The sequence below is a fragment of the Geotrypetes seraphini genome, chromosome 3 (assembly GCF_902459505.1).
Source record: "Geotrypetes seraphini chromosome 3, aGeoSer1.1, whole genome shotgun sequence".
In the NCBI taxonomy this organism is placed as follows: Eukaryota; Metazoa; Chordata; class Amphibia; order Gymnophiona; family Dermophiidae; genus Geotrypetes; species Geotrypetes seraphini.
Genome location: NC_047086.1, coordinates 335,362,796 through 335,383,998, shown reverse-complemented (window position 1 = coordinate 335,383,998; position 21,203 = coordinate 335,362,796). Strand labels below are relative to the sequence as shown.

The 21,203-nt window shown below is 40.3% G+C and overlaps 2 protein-coding genes across 10 annotated transcripts in view; one reads left to right on the top strand and one right to left on the bottom strand.

The window, feature by feature from the left end:
• KIAA1841 (KIAA1841 ortholog) overlaps window positions 1-211 on the bottom strand; it is a 148,567-nt gene extending 148,356 nt beyond the window's left edge. For 3 of the 5 annotated variants that reach the window (XR_004538813.1, XM_033938201.1, XM_033938204.1), the window contains exon 1: window positions 32-211. Coding sequence is in view for 4 of the 5 variants with exons in the window: in XM_033938201.1 (XP_033794092.1) it covers window positions 32-109 (78 nt within the window). In the remaining variant the exon portion in view is untranslated. The remainder of the gene's footprint in view (window positions 1-31) is intronic. The other 2 variants (XM_033938200.1, XM_033938202.1) reach the window with 2 other exon arrangements.
• Window positions 212-384: 173 nt separating this feature from the next.
• The window catches only part of LOC117357501 (uncharacterized protein PFB0145c-like), a 122,571-nt gene continuing 101,752 nt past the window's right edge, over window positions 385-21,203 (top strand). For 3 of the 5 annotated variants that reach the window (XM_033938212.1, XM_033938211.1, XM_033938205.1), the window contains exons 1-2: window positions 385-455; window positions 9,780-9,906. The gene's annotated coding sequence lies outside the window, so the exon portion shown is untranslated. Of the gene's footprint in view, window positions 456-503; window positions 519-9,779; window positions 9,907-21,203 lie in introns of those variants that run through there. The other 2 variants (XM_033938208.1, XM_033938207.1) reach the window with 2 other exon arrangements.

The following is a 21,203-nucleotide window of genomic DNA, read 5'->3' as shown; positions in this document are numbered from 1 at the left end:
GCCTGCACCCCGTACTTGAAGGTGAACAGACCTTTCCTACCTGAACCACAACTTCAGCAGCATTTAATTCAGCACGCAAACTTCGGATAATGCCTGTTCTTCCGCACATGCTCAGATCAGGTCTAACTGAGCATGAGCAGAAGAACCAGCATTAGCGACCAAAGGATTTTCCATGAATCACGCCACTGCTCACGGTGGAGTACGGGCGGGGAAGGGGTAATTTGCATAGCGTGCCAAGGGGTTGTATTTCGATTGGTCCAACGCCTTAGCACGCTATGCAAATCACCCCTTCCCCGCCCCTACTCCTTCACCGTGAGCAGGGAAGGGTAATTTGCATAGTGTTTTAACATCGACCTATTAAAACATTTTCGCCCACGCTCCAAAGGTCCGCCCCTTCAACGACGGAACTTTTGTTTCCCGCTGTGCTGAGTGACCAGGCAGAAAGTTTTGGGCAGGTTAGGTTGATGGTTCTAACTCTGTGCTTTCAGCAGGGTATTTTTGGAGAGAAAAAAAAAGTTGTAAGCTCTTTCAAGCAGAGATTATTTTCTTACTTTTAACTCTGTGCAGCCTGGTTGTCTGGTAGACCTATAGAAATATTTAATAGCAGTAGGTCCTCCAGAAAGGGGGGGAAGAAAAGAGTCTAGGGCCAGACTTGGCTGTGCTTTTCCCTCTTTGTGACTCTGTGCAGAGCTGCATACATCTGAGAATGCTATAGAAATATTTAATAGCAGTAGGTCCTTCAGAAAGGGGGGAGGGAAAGAGTCCAGGGCCAGACTTGGCTGTGCCTTTCCCTCTTCTTTCATCACAGAGTGTTTGGGGCAGGTTAAGCCCAGACGAGCAAAAAATAAAAATCCTTGTAGCACTCACTGGTTCCTGTTAAAGTGACACATCTGCCATTCCTTTTTTTGTTCATATCTTGCCCTGCCGTAGTGTAAGTGTGCACTGAATATCCAATAGGCTCCCACGTTACCACTCAAAAGTCTTATTCATAGGTACTTTTCATTTTACCAACATGAGTAAAAAAAGTGTTCAGAAAACAACACTGCTCAGTTATTTCAGAAAAGAGACGCCACAAACCAATGAAGGTGCAGCGTCAACTGCTGATGTGACAATTTCAGACAAAGACATTGCAGAGGCTGATCCATCAGGGGAAATCTTTTCAGCACACACTCCGCTTATCTGGCATAAACAAACAATGGTTTAAAGAGTTTGATTGGCTAATGGTCAAAGAAAATGGTATGTGGTGCTCATTGTGCATGAAATATTCAAACAAACACCTCCCAAGGAGGGAGTTACCTTGGGTAAATGTGCCATGCACAAGAATTCGAAAAGAAAGCTTGCTGGATCATGAAAAAAGTAAAACACACATTGAGTCTTCTGATCTTTTAGGAAAGCGTGTACTAGAGCAAACTGGAATCGGTCAAATTGAAAGATCTGTCTCTATGTTAAATAACTTACAGATAGATGACTTTGTGGGAGCTTTAAGATCCATGTATTGGTTGGCAAAAAATGAGTTACCATATAAAACGTTGTTTGAAAAGCTGTTGGAACACTGTAAAGAAATGGGTTGTTCCTTTTTACAACATCTCAATGTTGGTAAAAATGCACATTATACCTCAGAAAGAATAATGCAAGAGCTGCTGGATGTCTTAGCATCAGAAATAAAGTCTAACATACTGAAAAATATGCATGCTGAAAATTTTTTCTGTATTCTGTGTGATGAAACCACAGACATCTCAGTTGTAAAACAATTAATTATTTACATTAAATATGTTTGCCAGGTCACTAAACAGGTCAAAATTAGTTTTGTATCAACCCGCAATCTGAGTGATGGCAAAGCGGACACTATAACCAACACACTGAGTGAGACTATGGACATACTAGGCTTGAAAACTGCTAATCTGGTTGGACTAGGGTCAGATGGAGCAGCTGTTATGATTGGGAAACTGCTTAAAGATAAAACATCTGGACTCTTGGTCAACTGCCACTGTGTAAACCATCGATTGGCCCTTGCAAGTGCCCAATCAGCAGCTGCCATACCTTATTTAACAAAACTGAATGACATCTTAAGGCAGCTGTTCTATTTCTTCCAAAATTCTTCAGTTAGGATGGCTGGTTTAACAGAAATGCAAAATATTCTAAACATTCCCCAGATTAAGCTGAAAATGGCCAGTGACACTAGATGGCTGTCTCATGCCTCTGCAGTACAGTCACTACGACAGTGCATGATGAGTGTCATAGCTGCGCTGGAAAGAGAGGCCACTGAACGAAATGACATCACAGCTGAAGGATTAAGCAGATGTATTAAAATGTACAATTTTGTTTCCTCTCTGATGATGCTTTCAGATGTATTACCTTTGTTGTCCAACTTATCTAAGGCTTGGCTTAGATAAGTTACCGAAATTGAGCCAATTTTGCTCGCCACAAAATTGTCCATCATGCAGTTGAAAGACACTCCTGGGAGATATTTTCAAAGCCTTCATCTTTGTCTGGCAGAAGAATGGTCAGATCTCCGCATTGTCTATACACAGAGTGATGTAATGGCATTCAAAATTGCAATATATGATAAATACAGAGACAGTTGTCAACCACCTAGATGCAAGATTCCCTGACATGCCAATTATTTCCAGCTTTTCAAAAGTTTTCAATGCAGAAACTCACGATTCAAGTGAGTCTGCTGAAATTCATTTTGCGCATTACTCCAAAAAGGGTAGCCCTCCAATTTTAAAATATGAAAGTAGCGGGCAAGAATGGACAGTTGCATCAAAAATGATCAGAAGTCAATCATACAAAGACTTCAATCCAAAACAAATTTTACTAAAAATGGCAACAACATCAGAGCTCAAAGAATCGTTTCCAAATTTAGCCAAACTAACTCATATTGGGCTAGTGATCCCAGTGAGCACAGCTGAATGTGAAAGGGGGTTTTCTGCCCTTAAAAGGATCAAGTCATGTTTGAGAAATCGCATGAATCAAAGCACGCTAAATAATCTCATGCTGATCTCCTTGGAGGGCCCAGATCCTGAGGACTTTGATTATGGGAAAGCTGCAGACAACTGGGCCTCTAGGAAAAAAAGAAGAATAAATATTTAACTGAAGACACCTTCTGCATATGCAAGTTGGCTTTGAAGGTAAAATTATGTCCTTACCTGATAATTTTCTTTCCTTTAGTCATAGCAGATGAATCCAGAGACTAGTGAGATGTATCAAAGCAGTCCAAACGTAGGGAGGGAAATAAAGAAGAGTACGGGAAATCCCTCGCCCCAAAATCCTGCCCTATAGCACGTGTCCAAGGAGATTCTACATTCCAGAGAGTATGTTATCCACGATCATACAGAGGCTACCCTTCCTAGCCTATGTGAAAAGGAGCCATCCTTGCCTGAGAGCACCATGCTGTGGAAAACATAGCTACATCCCACAAATAGAATGAGTGCAAAGCAGCCTCCCATCATATCCGACAGGCCCCAAATATCCTCCTGTGGAATGGAACCATCATGCCTGGCAATGGTCCTTAGCTGATGTCAAAACCCATGAGCATCACCGCAGACCAGACCTTTTCCTCGCAAGGGTCTAGGGCAGTGGTTCTTAACCTTGTTGGAGGTACTGAACCCCACCAGTTTCATATGCGTTTTCACCGAACCCTTCTTTATTGGAAAAATAAAATATGATTTTTACAAATTCAAAACATAGGTATACAGTGAGGGAAAAAATAATATCAACTTTGAAAACAAAAAAGTTCTCCTATATTTCGAATAATAATAACATAATAATGAAATTTACTGCAAATCAGTGTGACTTCTGCTGTTGCCTCTCAGAGACCAGTTCAGAAATGCGCGGCTTTACCTTGGCAAGTGCCACTCTCATGTCATTTTCGCAACAAAGTCTGTTCCTTTTCTTCGTTTTTATGTCCAGCATCCTCGAAAAGGATTGCTCGCAAAGATATGTTGTAACAAACGGTATGAAAATTTCCAGAGCTTTCTTAGCAATAACAGGGTACGTTACCAATTGTTGACACCAAAACGTTGAGAGCGTTGTTGTTCTGAAGAGTTGCTGTTGAACCTGGCTCTGCTGAATTTCAATGATTTCATCGAGGTATTCATCATTGACATCTGTTGTCTCAACACTAAACGTGAACGGCTGTCTCACCCATGCTAGATATGACTCTCTTGTAGGGAAGTATCCGTCGAGAGACTTTGCAAGCTCATCTAAGTGCGTGGCAATAGTTTGCTTCAGTTCCGCGGGTACAGAAATGTCTCCGAGATACATCTTCGATCTTACTTACACAGTTGTCTAGCAGGGGAAAGTTTGCAAAGTTATCCTTTTCTGTTCGTCATTTCCATAATGGTAGCTTTTTTTGAAAAGCTTTCAGGTTTTCTTCTGCTTCGATGATGTTGACTTCACCACCCTGCATCTGCTTATTGAGATGATTGAGAGCTGCAAAGATATCAGCCATGTACGCTAAAATGAGAATGAACTCAGAATTTTTGAAGCAATCTGCATGACAATGTTGCTGCTCTTGCAAAAACAGAGCTAATTCCACACGCATGGCAAAAACACGATTCAGCACCTGTCCCCGGGATAACCACCGAACGTTAGAATGGTACAGAAGTACCTCAAATTCAGATCCCATTTCTTTACACAGCTCCTTGAAGATGCGGTGCTTCAGAGCATTATTTTGCACATAGTTCACGCATTCCACAACAATTTTTAAAACTTCTGCCAGTTTTGGAGGCAAGGTTTTTGTTGCCAACGCATGCCTGTGCAGAATGCAATGCGTAACAATGATGTGTGGTGCATCAGCATTCACTAGCGCACCAAAACCGGACTTTCTTCCGAGCATGGTTGGAGCTCCGTCCGAACAAACTGCAGAAACCATATCCCACGAAAGATTGTTGTCTTTGAAGAAGTCATCCACAAGTTTCTTCACATCAGTTGTCTTAGTTGTTGTTGTAAGAGGCTTACAAAATAAAAAATCTTCCTTTTATCACGTCTTCTTTCACATAGCGCATGAATACTGCAAGCTGGCTTAGATTGGAAACGTCTGTGGTCTCGTCGAGTTGAAGGCTGAATTTTGCGGGGCTTGAAATCAGATCTGCAACTACTTGAGCCAAGATGTCTTTGCTCATGTCCTCTATTCTGTTGCTGATGATGTCATTTGAAAGAGGAATTTCAGATAACTGAACTTCAGCCGCTTTTCCCAGCATTATATTCGCCATCTTCAACATAGCTGGTTTTATGAGTGTTTCACCAATGGTGTGTGGTTTGCCCTGCTTTACGATCAGGTAAGCAACTTCGTATGATGCTGTGAGGATCGGTTTGTTGATGGGTACAAAGCCGAGAACAGGCAGAGTAGCCTTTTCATCGAATCTTGCTCTCTTCACCTTGAATTCAGCAAGCATTGTGTTCTTGTATTTTCCATCTCCATGCAGCTTAAGGAAGTATTCCCTTAGTTTTGTCGGAGCTAGACTAGAATTACTCAACTTGGCATTGCAAATCATGCAATTAGGATGCTGACTCCCATCACGTTCCGTTATACATGTGAATCCATATTGTACATATTCGTCCGACCACTTTCGTATTTTGCTCGACATAGTTAGTAAGGGATTAAAATATTAAGATAGGTATCACACGACGTATCATCACAACAGTTACAATTCGACTACTGTGCGCATCAAATCCCCTGCAGCACAGATAGGCCAAGCGATGTTGCGTGATCACCTGCAGCCAATTATAGACAAGCGGGGCGTATCATCACGAATCATAAGCGCTTCGGTCATGTTCAATCAGTTAAATCACAAATTTTGATCAGGAATTGATTGATGTATATAAGGCGTTAGTTACAGATTGATAGATCAAGAAACCGAGTACACGATCAGTCTTGATCAAAATCACTGAATAACTGATAGATGATTGAACGTGACCGAAGCGCTATATTAGTCGGAGGTGTGTTTTGACCTCCACTGAACCCGCGAGACTGACTCACCGAACCCCTGGGGTTCGGTCGAACCCAGGTTAAGAACCACTGGTCTAGGGCATCAAGCCTGGAAACGGGACAAGGGAAGACTCCTCCTCTAACTGAAGGCCTCTGAAGCACAAATCTATACAGCTCCCTCAGGAGGCAAACTGTTGACCAAAGTCAAGAAGAATGCCAGAGGAGAAGCAATACAACAAAACTGTACCTGGGCCCCGAAGTGACAAGTGTCTTTCCCAGAGCCCCCAAATAGATACAGCAACAACATCAGACACTGAGATATCTGATCCAACTTTTAGCCCACTCCTCCACATGAATGACCCAGAAGGAGTGGAAAGAAAAAAACTGATCCAGAGAGAAAGAGCTGCAGCTAGCCCACAACTAGCCTAGCCCTAGCTGTCAGCCGGCCGGGATTAAACAAGGTACACTAGGCTGCCAGTGAAATGGCGCCCCAGCCAAGGCCAACCTCAACTAGGGCCTGCTGAATAGTGAGGGCAAAGGAATCACTGCCGGAGGTGGTATCTCTCCTCCAAGAGGAGAAAGACTGACAGCGGTGGCACCAGCAACTGCAGTGACACCCCCCTCTTTCGTGGCGGGAGGGAAGGGCCTTGGCTGACTGCCCTCAGGGCCTGTTGCTGCCCGTGCGCGACTACGGCTGAAGCAGCCTCGGCTGTCCTACGCGACAAAGTAGTAACAAACTCCTTCCATCGTCACCTCTCCAAAGAGAATGGTGACTTCTATAGCCCCGCGCCCACAGAACAAGTGAGCTTATGGAACTTAGGTAGCCAGGTTCTTCAAGGGGGGAGGGGGGAAGGGACCTGAGAGCCAGGTGTTGCTCCCCAAAATGGCACTGTACAGCCCCCATCCCGCAGCTCAACTGATGCCTAAAGCCGCAGGAACCTTTCTCCCCCACTGAGGCCTAAAGCCACAGGAACATTTCTCCTCCACTGAGGCCTAAAACCACAGGAACATTTCTCCTCCACTGAGGCCTAAAGACACAGAAACATTTCTCTTCCACTGAGGCCTAAAGCCATAGGAATATTTCTCCACTGAGGCCTAAAGACACAGAAACATTTCTCCTCCACTAAGGCCTAAGCCACAGGAACATTTCTCCTCTGAGGCCTAAGCCACAGAAATATCTTTCAAAATCCACCATAGAATCCAGGAGCTGTGAGGAACCCCTGTAGTCCAGAAGGCACCACATCTAGTAGAGTAAGGGACCTGGGAGGTTTCCAGGTGTTAACTTGAAGAGGGTGAGGTAGGGACTCTGGGAGGGCCCAGGTATACCTTCAAAGCTGAAACTTATTGTAATCCTACTAGTTTCTGGATTCATCTGCTGTTGATGACGAGGAATATTTTTTTCTTTTTCTTCATTAGGTTTCCCATATTTTTTTTTCATTATTTTCACTTTTCTTCCTGACAACGACAATACTTGTGGTGCTTGGTTTATGTCATAACAATTGTTATTTAAAATTTTTGTTAGGATTGCAGGATCCTGAATTGGATACTTTTTAAATTTAATAAAAATATTCTGGCACAAGTGTTGAACCTTAAAAAAGGTTGGAAAATAATTAATGATAATTTAATAAAAATAGTACAAATTTAATTTTCCCCACCACCAAATTTCCCTGTCCCATCCCACCCGGCTACTTTTTCATGCCACCCGGCTGGAAAAAATTTCTGGGGAGAACACTGTACTTGAAGGTTTGCCTAACATGCCTGATATCCCTGGGCCAGCCCTGATAGCACATACGTTGGGTGATGCCCAGAGAATGTCAAGAGAGCAGTTACTAGGATTTCTTTATCCAACTTTCGCTAATTCAACCATCCATAATATCCGACTCCCAGGTGATGTCATCGCATCACCATTAAGAAGCAAGGCTTCTCTTTCCATTTTCCAGCATAGCACAGAGGGAAGTTTCGCACCTGAGAGAATTTGTTTTGGACCTGGGATCCTGCTTTTACTGCAAACCAGCACTATTGTAAGCCGGGATATTGCCTTTGTTTATGCTTTGTTTGAGAGGTTTACTAATAAATTTATCTTTAGCACCTCACCTTCAATAATTTCACTTGTGAGAGCCTATAATTTAATCAAGCCCGAGGTGGTGTTTCTGAGGACTGACTTTAAAGCGTTCCGAAAAGATATCAAAACCATACTATTCAAAAAACACATCCCAACAACCTAATCTCCCCCCTTTTCCTATCCCAACTGCACTTTCCTCACAATTCCTCCCTTTCAGGCGACATCTAATCAAGTCTCTATGACGACTCCTCAATATATACCCGGAAACATTGTAACCACTAAATATCTCAAAACATCCGATACCTCTATATGTAAATGGAATCTAGCTTTCTGTAATGTAATGTAATGCTATTTAAAGTAATGTAATGTAATGTAAAGTCACTTAAGTAATGCAAGGTATTGTAAAGTAATGCAATGTAAAGTTATGTAAATCTACGTAAAGTAATGTATGTAAAGTTATGTAAAGTAAGGTATGTAAAGTAATGTAAAGTATTGTATTGTATTGTTATCGCCTGGAAATGACCAGCTATCTTCTAATGTAATCCGCTTAGAACCGCAAGGTACAAGCGGAATAGAAATCACTAATGTAATGTAATGTAATAAGCCAAACCAGTGATGTCAGCGAGGCCTTGGGATCAGTTAGGTAGAGTGACACATCATCGGCATAAGCCGATATTTTATATTCATGGTTGGCAATGGTAATACTTTTGCCAATCTCTTTTATTGAGCCGTTTACTAAAAGCTACAAGTTCTTCCTTGCTGCCATGCCATATCACAAAGCTCTCATGTATGTATCTACTTATGCCACAAAGCTATACAGTATGGGGACTAGTTTGTATTCATGTTCAAGAAAATTTATTTTCAAAATCAATCATATATAAATTCAGTCTTGTTAATCTGCTGTTTAGTATGTTACTTCAAAGCAGAAAACATTTTCTTGTAAGACAATGGTAGCACATTCTACCAAAACCTGTTAGCACTCTGATATGAAGTTCTCTCAGTTGTAACATGTTTCAATTAATCTCAATGGCTTCCATCTGAGGAATATTTGTGTATATAGATTCTAGACTAGATACAGTAAATGGTGGCCAAATTTGGGTGCCAAAAAGAATAAGCACTGAATGCTATTCTATAAACAGTCCTCCAAGCTGTGCTCTGTTTATAGAATGGCTTGTAGCACTAAGATCTGTACCCTACTTTGGGAGTGAGTATATAGACCAACTGAAATCTGATGTAAATTCTCACACATAAATTAGGTGTAGATCTCCAAATTTCTATAATACTGTGTGCATCTTTAGTGAACACCCTGACTCGCCCATGCCCCCTTTCCATTAACACACTAAAGAATGTGTTTGCAAATCCAAATTGTTCTCAATTAATTCCAATAATAGCACACTAACTGGCCCATTAATTAAATTACAAGTACAAATTGCACCATTTTAGAATCTGGGGGGTTGTCTATTGTCATCGATGTGATTTCTCCTTTATATATTTAACTCCTCTAAAATCTTGATGATAAGGGTAGAATCACGTGTAAGAAGGTATCTGAGAGACAAATGGTCTAAGGAACTTGTCAATAAATATAGAGAGAAGTTGTAATGGAGATCTGATTGATGAAACAATCAGTCTATTAGAAGGAGAGGTAAGCAATTTGTGAATCTTAGGTAACCTATAACAGGGATTCTTGAATGGGAAACATTTTTTAAAAATCCAGTTCTTTGGCTGTGAAATAACCCACTTGCCTAGCTGTTTCCAATACAAATGCAATTTTTTTCTGAATTTTAGGTGGAAGTTTTTATCTTGTAACATTCCTCATCAGCAGCAGATGAATCCAGAGACAAGTGGGTTATGATTATCCATCAGCAGGCAGAGGTAGAGGACACAAAAGCTGAGCTCTCTCATATATAGGATGGTAAGCCAGTATTCTCTGTCTCCCAGCAGGTGGATGGATGGTCTCTCACAGGCTCCTGGTCTTCTTGGCTTCTTTGCTGCTCTTTTGAATTTCTCAGTTCAGTGAAGCTGGGGATGTTTACCCTAAGCAGTGCCTACTTTAGGGGATACATCTGGGTGGTGCCAGATCCCTCCCCACCCTCCCTCCATATCACTGCCCCATTCTCCTTCTTCCCCAATAAAGGGCACTCTTTGGCATCTTCTAAATACTTGTGGCCACAATTTGGAGGGAGCTGAATTAGTTCTGAGCCACTGCAAACTGCTTCAGGTCTGTCAACCCATTACACCTTTAAGTTCCCTATTCCTTTCTCTCTCGGCTGGGTCTATAAAGTGCTGCTCTCTCGCTAGGATGTGAACAGTGTAACCAGCACTGTGGCCCAAGCGGGACACCACAGCGCTCCAACAGGTTACTTAGATGAATTACACCAGCGTGTGACCCGAAATGGAGTCACCCTGCAGGACTGGACTGAACTCAATCAGAAATTCACAAATCAGTCTCACAAATGAGGTTTGTAAGAAAATAGTTCAAACAGGCAAACAATTCAAAGCACTCACTCTTTGTAGCTTGAGATGAGATCCACCTGCATGGGCTCAGGACAATCAGTTTCACACACTGCACAACTTTTTTGATAGTCCATGGGCTCCACATCCAGTAAAGACAAATCCTCAGCTTCTCCAGCCTCTGTTAGCTCCATGGACATGGGTCTATTGCTCCTGCTTGTCCCAGGGAACTCCTCAGGGAGGCAAGGCTTGAACTTCCTCCTAGAGAATGACACGGTGAAAAAATTGGTCCCCGTCACCGCCCCGTCCCCGTCTCACCATCCTCTGCACAGCCCCGTCACCGCCATTCCCTTCACCGCCCCGCCACTGCCACCCCATTCACCGCCCCGTCACCGCCACTGCAACCCCATTCACCGCCCCATCACCGTCACCGCTGCATATATAAAAGCCTCAAACGGGTACGATTTTAAATACTTTTCTTTATTTACGTATAAAGGAAACATTCTTTAAAACTTTAAAACTTAGTTAAATATTAGTTAATAACTATACAAAAACAAACACGACATGTACTTTTAATGCTTACAATGTTAGCCTACATGGTAAGTAGACGCGGTAAGTAGATGAGTAATTCTTGTAGGTATTCTTGGGGGAAATCAGAACTGCTTGTCCACATGTGCATTAAGTAGGAAAAACAGGAGTGCATCGGGTTGCTATGGGGAAAAGAAGTCCCCCCCCCCCCCAATTTTTGGGACTTAACAATAAAGCATTAAGAATAAACTTGTTAGCTGCCTTCAAAACTTTATTCTGCCTTTTCCAAATTCCCCATCATCATCTCAAGAAGCCCCTCATCACCAGATACGGCTGCATTGGATCGTACGGCTAGCAGCACACAGCGAGAGCCGGACTTACCAGTATAACCATAATCCCTAGAGTATAAATGTAGATTTAGTGATATATAGGTAGCCACGATGGGATTGGGCAATGGCAAATGACTGATTTACTTGCAAGCCTCTCCACCCCTTCTGCTCCTTTGTAAAAGGCAATTAATGCTAGGATTGCTGTACTGTAAAGTGTCTGGGTACAGAGTAGGGGTGGGAGGGGCAGTGGAAAGTGAGTGAGCAGACGGGTAGACCTTTGAAATAACCCCTGTGGTGGTGCTCTTAGCTCTGGGGAAGGGTAGTCACTGGACAGTGTATATAACCCTCAGGGCAGTAACAGCGCAGCAGGTTTGCTGTTAATCTTGTGTTATTGATTGTTATGGATGATTAGGCCCTGTTTGTAATGCTTATGATCTGTAGGCCTTGCTGAAGTTAAAAAAAAAAAAATGGAGGCCGCAGGAAGATTTTCTCTCTCTAAATAGCTTTTATCTTTTCCCTCTCCCATGTGACACTCCCCAACCCCTCCTGCCGGTCCTCCCAATGGCCTCCCCTAAGATCGCCGGCAGGAGGGTACCCAACCCCTCCTGCTGGACCCCCCCCAACGAACCCTCCCACCCCGGAACCCCCTTAGTCTTACTTTCCAAGTTGGACCGGACGGCTCCTCACACGTATGGCCAGCAGGCTTGCCTCCGTCCAAATGAGGCGGGCCCACCCCTACCCTGCCCAACCCACAGGATCCTAGGGCCTGATTGGTCTAGGCACCTAAAGCCACTCCCGCTATAGGAGGGGCCTTAGGTGCTTGGGCCAATCAGGCCCTAGGATCCTGTGGGTTAGGCAGGGGAGGGGAGGGGCGGGCCCGCCTCATTTGGACGGAGGCAGGCCTGCTGGCCAGACGAGCGAGGAGCTGTCCGGTCCAACTTGGAAAGTAAGACTAAGGGTGGTGTTTCGGGATGGCGGGGTTTGTTGGGGGAGGGTCCGGCAGGAGGGGTTGGGCACCCTCCTACCAGTGATCATAGGGGGGCTGTTGGGGAGCTGGCAGGAGGGGTTGGATATCCTCCTGCTGCGATCGTCGGGAGGGCCGTTGGGGGGGGTTGGGGTAGGCAGGAGGGGATGGGTACCCTCCTGCCGCGATCGTTGGGGAGGGCTGGTTCTGTCGGCATGAAGGGCTGAGCACCTTCCTGCCGGCGATCGTCGGGGGGGGGCGGGTTCTATTGGCAGGAAGGGTTGATCTGACAAATGAGGAGCCAGTATATTGGGGGGCGGAGTCAATGCGGCAACGTGCAGGTGAAACACAGGTAAATAGCGGTTCATTGGCCTGCGGGGACAAATCTATTCACCGTTTTTGCGGGCGGTGAAAGGATTTGTCCCCGCGTCTGCGGCGATTTGCTAATGAGGTCACCATAACCCGCAGCCAAACCGCAGCCACGCAGCGGTTCGCTGTGGGGATCGCTCCCCGTGTCATTCTCTACTTCCTCCCTAGCCGGCCTGCCTGTCTGATCTCCACTGCTGGCTTACATACCCTAGGGCCCCGCCCTACTCTGGCTGAGTCAGCAGTGTACCTGGAGGTTCTTGGGCTCCCCCGGTGGTGGCTTGGGTACAGCTCACCTATCCCATTCCCAGCTATATCAGGCTCCCTCTGGTGGTCAAAGGAAAAATTATCTGAATCCTGATCCGGAAAGACCTTGGGATTTGTCTTCCGGGTTTTTACTTTTACTCCTGAACTACCTGGGACCTTGGCCTGCTTCGTGTCTGCCTGGTCACATACCCCCACCCTTAAACGATGCTTATCTTGATAAGCATAAGTATGTGAGGTGTTTTCTGAGATACGGGAAAGAATGACTACTTTATTTGTGCCTCCTATTCCGGTATCTCCTTTCCTCTGGTCGGGGATCTGAGCACAAATTTTCAAAATCCTCCGGCCAGTGAAGCACAGCGGGCTCAGGGTTCTTGGCTTCTTGTTCCTTACAAGTTTCTGCCCCTTCTAAACCCTCTACCCTTTCTGTGATGGCAGTAAGGACCTGGGCTATTTCTTCATCCCGTTCTTGGATTTGATCCTGTAGGTTAGTAACACTGCCCCCCACGCGTTTCACAGAGTCTTCAACAGATCCTAACTGCAAGGCTTGCCGTTCTAATTGGGACTTATTGTTCTGGCTCTGTTTGGCTAAACTGCCCGGTTCTACTCCTTCAGCAGCCCAGAGTTCCTGCGTAGTTTGAATTCGCTTCAATTGCTCTAATATTTTTTTGTGTTGAGCTTGACCACCCACTACCTTGGTCTCTATTTCCTGCACTTGTTTTTTTATTTGGTCAGATAGCCTTCCAGAGTATCAGCCTGTTGCTGTCTCTGTACAACCATCTCCTGACTTAAGGCCTCTTTCAACTCAAGCATGTGATTACTAGAAAGAGGTTCCTCCTTAGATGTTTGCTTAGGGCACTTATCTAGACATTCCTGCCGGAGTGCTTGTATTTCTCCTTTCCACTGGGTCACCTGAGTATTTATTATTTCGTCCAATTCGCTCTTAATGGATGCTACTTCCTGTTGAAGTTGCATAATACTTTCTTTGGACTTAGCCTTACTGACATTCCCAGGGCTTTGAAATGGTCTTTCCTTATGTATAACAATTTTTATTGAAAGAATCAAATAATCAGTACAATAGGATAATACAAAAATACATTCAATACAATAAGAATTACAATAATATTTCATACAAATTTAAATCATTCTTTCAAATTTAATTTCCACATGAATTAATTCAATCTTATCTACACCCCCCTTAATTCCATCCCCTAAATGAAATCCCTCACCCTGGATGAAAGTTGACAAAAATAAAGAATTAAAATAAATAACTGGAATGTAATTATTAAACCTAGTTTTCATAATAAATCATTGATAACCAAACTTCGTATTTTTGGTGAAAGATTCTGAATATAAGGATCCTAAACCTCCATAAAAAAACAAGTTTTTTTAGGCGAACCTCGAACCTCCCAACTCTCAAATAAAAATAAGCGATGTAATTGATTCCTCCAATGCCAAAAACTTGGAGATTCTTTCTGCAACCAAAATTGCATAATACATTTATGCCCAATCATACAGGCTTTCTGAAATAAGACATTTTAGTTGGCCAAAAACCCCACAAGCTGATACTTTACCAAAAATTATTCCCCTAGGAAAGCATGAGATAATGTGCCAGGATCTTTATTGCATTTAATACAAATTGGAGTATCTATTAAATTTGCATGAAAAGCTTGAATTTGGGAAAAATAAGCCCTATGCAAAATTCTATAAGTACATGCAAAATTCTATAAGTACATTCTCTCCCTTTTATAATCTTTGGTAGTCTATTAATAGATTGAGTAAAATCAAGAAGAGAAATCTGAATTCCCAACTCCTCATTCCAATTTTGTAGAATTTTATCATATGTACGGGTAGGTAATATATTTCGCCACCACTTGTGTAATAAAGAAACTGAAATAGGCACATCATCACATTGATTAAAAAAAGAAATAATTCTGTCATGAACTCCACAAGAAAAATTCAATCTCTTCAATTTATTAATATAATTTACCAATTGCATATACGCATATAATAATCCAGGACCCCTTCCCACTACAATAGAAAGGTCAGGAAAACTCTTAATCTTCCCAGTTTCATCCAATACTTGTGATAAATAATAAATACCTTTAAACCCCCAAATTCTAAAAATCCTAGATGTCATACCAGGTTGAAAATCTCCATTACCCTGAATAGGTAGCAAATCTGTTATACATGGGTTATATCTCCATAATTTAATTAAATTTCCCCAAACTGACATCATTGAAGATAAAATAGGATTACTTTTTAAATGGATTGGTAATTTAGATGGATGTATCTGAAGAAGATATAATAAATGAAAAGGGTAATAGAAGGTTTTTTCATATAATATAGGAGAAAATAAATCATCATCAAACACTCAATCCCCAATATGCCATAATAAGCAAGCCTTCCCATAAATCCGAAGATCAGGAAGACCCATGCCACTCCATGTTCCTGAACCTAGTAAAAATTCAAAAGATAATTTTGGCTTTTTCCCATCCCAACAAAATTTAGTAATAACTGTTCTTAATTTCCGCCAATCTTTATTTGTCAATTCTAGGGGAAGCATTTGTAATGTATATAACCATTTAGGAAAAATGACCATTTTAAAAAGAGCAATACGCTCACCTTAGGATAAAGGCAAAGACTGCCATTTTAATAACTTTTGTTTTGTGTAACTCAAATTGGGAATATTAGAACTATATAAAAATTTAGAATCTATAGGAATATAAATTCCCAAATATTTAAATTTATTTTCCATCCAACTAAGAGGAAAATTAGGACCCCACTCTAATCTTAAACTATCATTAGTAGCCAAAGCTTCAGATTTATCCATATTTAATTTGAATCCTGAAAAATCACCACACTCAGTAAAACTTTCCAATAGAGATTGTAAGGAAATCTTAGGATTAGTTAAATGTACTAAAATATCATCTGCAAAAGCAGCTATTTTAAAAGTAGAAGATCTAATATCTACACCACAAATATCTGGATTAGCCAGAATCTCACGAATCAACGGATCCAGGGTCAACACAAAAAGTAACGGAGACAAAGGACATCCTTGTCTTGTGCCTTGTTCCACTGTAAAAAATTCTGAAAGGCATCCATTAACAAAAACTCTAGCCTGAATATCTGAATAAAGAGTTTTAATAGCATCTTGAAAATAACCTGTGATACCATATTTAGTTAAAACAGCAAACAGAAACTCCCATCTAACTCTATCAAAGGCTTTCTCAGCATCAAAACTAATCAACAAAGATGGTATATTCTTATAACGTACCCACTCTAATGAATATAATATAGATCTAATATTTTTAACTGCTGTACGTCCTTTTACAAATCCAACTTGAGGCTCAGCAATCAAATTAGGCAACAACTTTGCTAGTCTATTAGCCAAAATCTTAGCCAATAGTTTAGCTTCAAAACAAATCAAAGAAATTGGCCTATATGATTCTACCTTAGAAGGATCTTTACCCTGCTTTGGAAATACTATTATTTGAGCCTGACGAAGAGTTTTAGGTAAAATTTATTTGTCAATCTGATTATTAAACATCATCACTAAAGGAGTCGCTATGTCATTACCAAGAATTTTATAAAATTCTGCTCTATAACCATCTATACCAGGTGCTTTGCATAACGGGCTTTGATGTATGGCCAACAATAACTCTTCTTCCCCTATAGGACAATTCAACAATGTCTGCTCATCTTCTCTAATACAAGGTAATTCTAAATATTGGCAAATAAGTATCACTTGATAATCCTATATCTTGGTATTAGCAAACAAAGAAGAATAATAACTCTGAAATGCTTTCCCAATATCATTATCTCTAATCCGTGAAACCCTAGTCAACCCACACCTTCCTTTCACCAAACGAGCTAATAATTTCCCTGATTTATTATCATATTTATACAATTGATATTGATAATATTTCACAGATTTAACAGCCCTCTGATGAAGAAGTTCATTCAATTGAATTTGAATAGCTAATAATTGAGCTGAATTATCATCTGAAGGACATCTAGCTTGAATTCCTCTAATTTTAATTAATTGCTTTTCTAAACATAATATAGCCCTATCACGAGATTTCTTTTTTTGACTAGAATAAGCAATTATTTCCCCCCTTATTACTGCCTTAGCTGTTTCCCAAAACAAAGTAGAAGAATTTTTGTGTTCATTATTAATCTGATAATAATTCCAACAATCAAGAATATGTTTTTGAAATTTAACATCATGGTATAAATCTAATGGAAATCTCCATTGAGGAAGACCCAGAGATTCAGAAACCAAAGACAATGTAACCCAAACAAAGGCATGATCTGAAATCTCTGTAGGTCCTATGCCAGAATCTTGAATTTTGGAAAATAAAATATCAGAACAAAGGAGATAGTCAATCCTGGAATGAGTATTATGAGCCCTGGAACAATGAGTATAATCTCGATCTAATGGATGTAGCACCCTCCATATATCCAATAAATTTAAAGACTCACAAAATAAAGGGATCCCTTTAGTTACATCCAATTTATCTGTTGCCCGAATTACTGATTTATCAATCATTGGATCTGCCACCCTATTAAAATCTCCCCCTATCACAATAGGACAAGAATCTTGTTGCAAAAAGTAATTTAAAATTGTAGCAAAAAACTTTTTTATCATAAGAATTAGGAGCGCATAAATTACAAAGCAAAACATTTACCCCATTAATCTTAACATTTGCTATAACGACCTTCTAGATCCACATTAATACGTATATTTTCAACATTTAATTTTTTATGGAAAAGAATAATTACCCCTGCCTTTCTATGAAGGGCCGGTGCTTCAATATAATCACCCACCCACCAATTGAAAAGTTTAGAATGTTCTTGTGAAGTCAAATGAGTCTCTTGTAAAAAAACAATAGATGCATTATGTCTATTTAAGCTTTGCAAAATCTTTTTTCTTTTTAATGGAGAGGAAATACCCCCCACATTCCAAGAAATTATTTTTAAAACCATAGGAATCCTTGTACAAAAAAATTGAAAATTAAAATCACAACAATAGATAAGAACTGTCCCAGCCCCCAGTCCCCATCCATACCAAATAAAATAATATTCCAAGGTAATCCACATCCCATGTCAAATAGAAAAAGAAAATTTTTTATCAACTTCCATCCCAAACCTCTTTCCCAACCCCCCATTACCCCACATACTTTTATTATCCAAAACTTCCCCCCATTCCACCCCAAAATCAGAATTCTCCACCACCATCTATCCCATCCCTTCCATCCCCAAATCCAACCTAACTGCCTACCCCAACCTCTTAAATAATTATTCATAAAATTTAAACTCATATTTTGACTTTGAAAAAACCCAAAGTCTAGAGCCCTCCCTATGTTCTCCCACTCCTTCCCAAACCCAACCTCTAAAAGAATATAATTATCATTAAACAATCAACTATTAACCATAAATATAATATATATCTGATAATCAAATCTATAAAAAATCATAAAAAGGTTAAAAATCAATTATTTTAAATGTTTCCCAAATTATTTCATATTTACATTAAAAATTAAAAGTATTATAAATAATTATATATATATATATATATGCATGTGTACACACACACACCAATATATACACATATATACACATACATACATACACTCTATAAAAGAATTAATCATTGTGAAAAGGTTATTTTCAGTTCTCACCCTATGATTTAACCATAAAGCTAAAATGTATTCCATATAAGTTCATTCAATGACAGAATGAATAAAATTATTCCTATAAAATGTAATAAAATAATATAAGCTTATAAAGTAAATATTCTCATCTTTAGATTATCTAAAAAACTATCATAAGTTGCTTGTAAATTCAAACTATTACAACTTGAATAATCTATAAGATGTAATATATTAAAATATTTCCCCTTTTTGATAATCAATTTAAAATTTCTATATACTTAACAATATGAATATCTCTATCAAAAGATAACTAAAATGCATTAAACATAAAAATACCCTCTCACTAATAAAATGTTTCTTAAACATACACAAAAAAAATATTTTTATTAGTATCATACCGGGTTTTAGCAATTCTATTAAAACTGAACTTTAACTAATATAATAATGCATCAAGAGGCATTTAAAATGTGTATTTTCTGTGTGACAATCTTGTAAATTACTTTGGCATGCTGATATCTCTCCAAAACTGCATTATCATTTGCTCTCCATTCTTTTCTTGACTTTTATTTCTGCACTTAAAACTTTCAGATGAATTTAACTGTTGTAATTGCTTGAGTTCCTCTTCATACCATACTGCAGCTTTTCCAATCAGCGCATAGTAGTCAAATGGTCACAAAGCTCCTTGAAGTAATTATCTCAATCTAATAGGAATTGTTTCTTCAGAAATTCCTTTAAATGTGGATCATTCCAAACCAGAGGCTGCATGTGTATATCCAGAAACCGGAGAAATAGTTATCACTTGTATTCAAAAGATCCAACTCTTTATTTCCTCCAAGCAGTGTTAAAGTATAAACATCCAAGCTCCAATTAAGTCTTCGTTTACTTAAATAATTCATAACTCATATCACTCCTTCAATAACTGCTAAATTCTAACCAGCCTCTTCATAACTTGCTATTGTATATTGAAGTCTTTCTAATATATCATAATCAGCTGTGCTCCATAGTAATATTTTGAATCCAAACAGAAACCAAGTAAATATTCTCATCCCCAGTTTATTTCTTTTCAAAAGTAGAGCTATTACATCATACAAACAGATGTCCAGCAACTGCCCGCAACTGCCCACATTCTAAATGTCATAGTTTCCTCAGGCAAAAAAAGAATATAGTATCCAGTGTTCCAATTTTCAAACTGTTAATATACCATTGTAATTCAATCTTTTTTATTTTGATATCCCTCTTTTGAAAGAATATGAAGAGAAGTTATAAAATCAACAGTCTCTGAATAATCAGTGAAATAATGTTGTTTTCCAAGAAAATTTAAACGTAGCCTTGCTGGAAATAAAGCAAAGGGTACATTATTTTTTGCAAGGCACGTGCATAGCGGAGAAAAAATCTTCCTCTGCGCTGCTACCTTACTGGAATAATCCTGGAAACAAAGTATTTTCTTTGATTGATAAATTAACTGCTTCCCTGACCGAATCGCTCTAACAATCATGTCCTTATGAGCAATGTTCAATGTTTTAAATATAACAATACGAGACCTTTGGTTACCTTCCCTTAAAGTTCCCAGACGATGTGCTCTCTCCACTCTTAGGGGACCAGCATCATTAGGTAAATTTAACTGTGAAACCAACCAAGAATCCAAAAAGGCTCGCAGATCCTTTTCTAAAATATTTTCAGGTATACCAACAAGTCTCAGGTTATATCTCCCATTGCGATTTTCCAGGTCATCTACTTTTTCTTCTAAAATCCTACAAGTGTTGATTAGTCTCTGATTTTCTGATTTAATCTGCTTGACATCCGTCTCCAGTGAATCTATTCGCTGTCCAATTGCCACACTATCTCCTACTTCAGTTATTTTATCCAGAAGAGGTTTTAGTTTTAAATCCAGTGATGCCTCCACAGTTGCTGATATTTCTACCATTATTTCTGCAGCCGTCCATGCTGCCCCTGGCTGAGATGAAGCAACTGCCACTGTAGAACACTCTGCCATTTTACACTCTCCAGCTCTGATCTTATCCTTTTCTTTCCGTACCTATTTCGCTACCATAATCTCTTTTTCTTTTAAATTTTTTGTTACAAGATACTCCAAAACCGATTTTCTTGTATTTAAAGCTGTTCTGTAGGATTTAGAAGTCGGGCCTGGGAAGTCCGTGGAGGAGCTGAACAAATTAACAGCTGTTCAGCACCATAGCCATTCTAGAACCCCCATGGTCTTTCCTTAAAGTTGTTCATTTCGGTGCCCTGAGATGTATTCGGCTCGAGTCCCTGAGTATCAATTGGGCAGCCCAGTCCCTTGGACCCAAATCCTTTTGTTCCCCTATTGGTCTCTCTAAGGTGGACCCAGGGTTCTAGTCTAGCATGCCAGATACGCTCGCAAATTATTTGAGCGATCCTATCACCAGGATGAACCTGATAGTCTGCCTCTCCCTGGTTTACCAAAAGTACAGAGATATTACCCCTATAATCAGGGTCAATCACTTCTGCTGCTACATCAATAGAGTGCTCTAATGCCAGCCCTGATCTAGCCCCTATCCTTATATAAGAGCCCGGAGGAGGGGAGACTTGTAAATCAGTTTTCACCTAATTGTGGGATACCACTGTGGCCGGTGAGTTCTCTGTCTGGGCCGCCTTCTGCGCCCACTCCCCC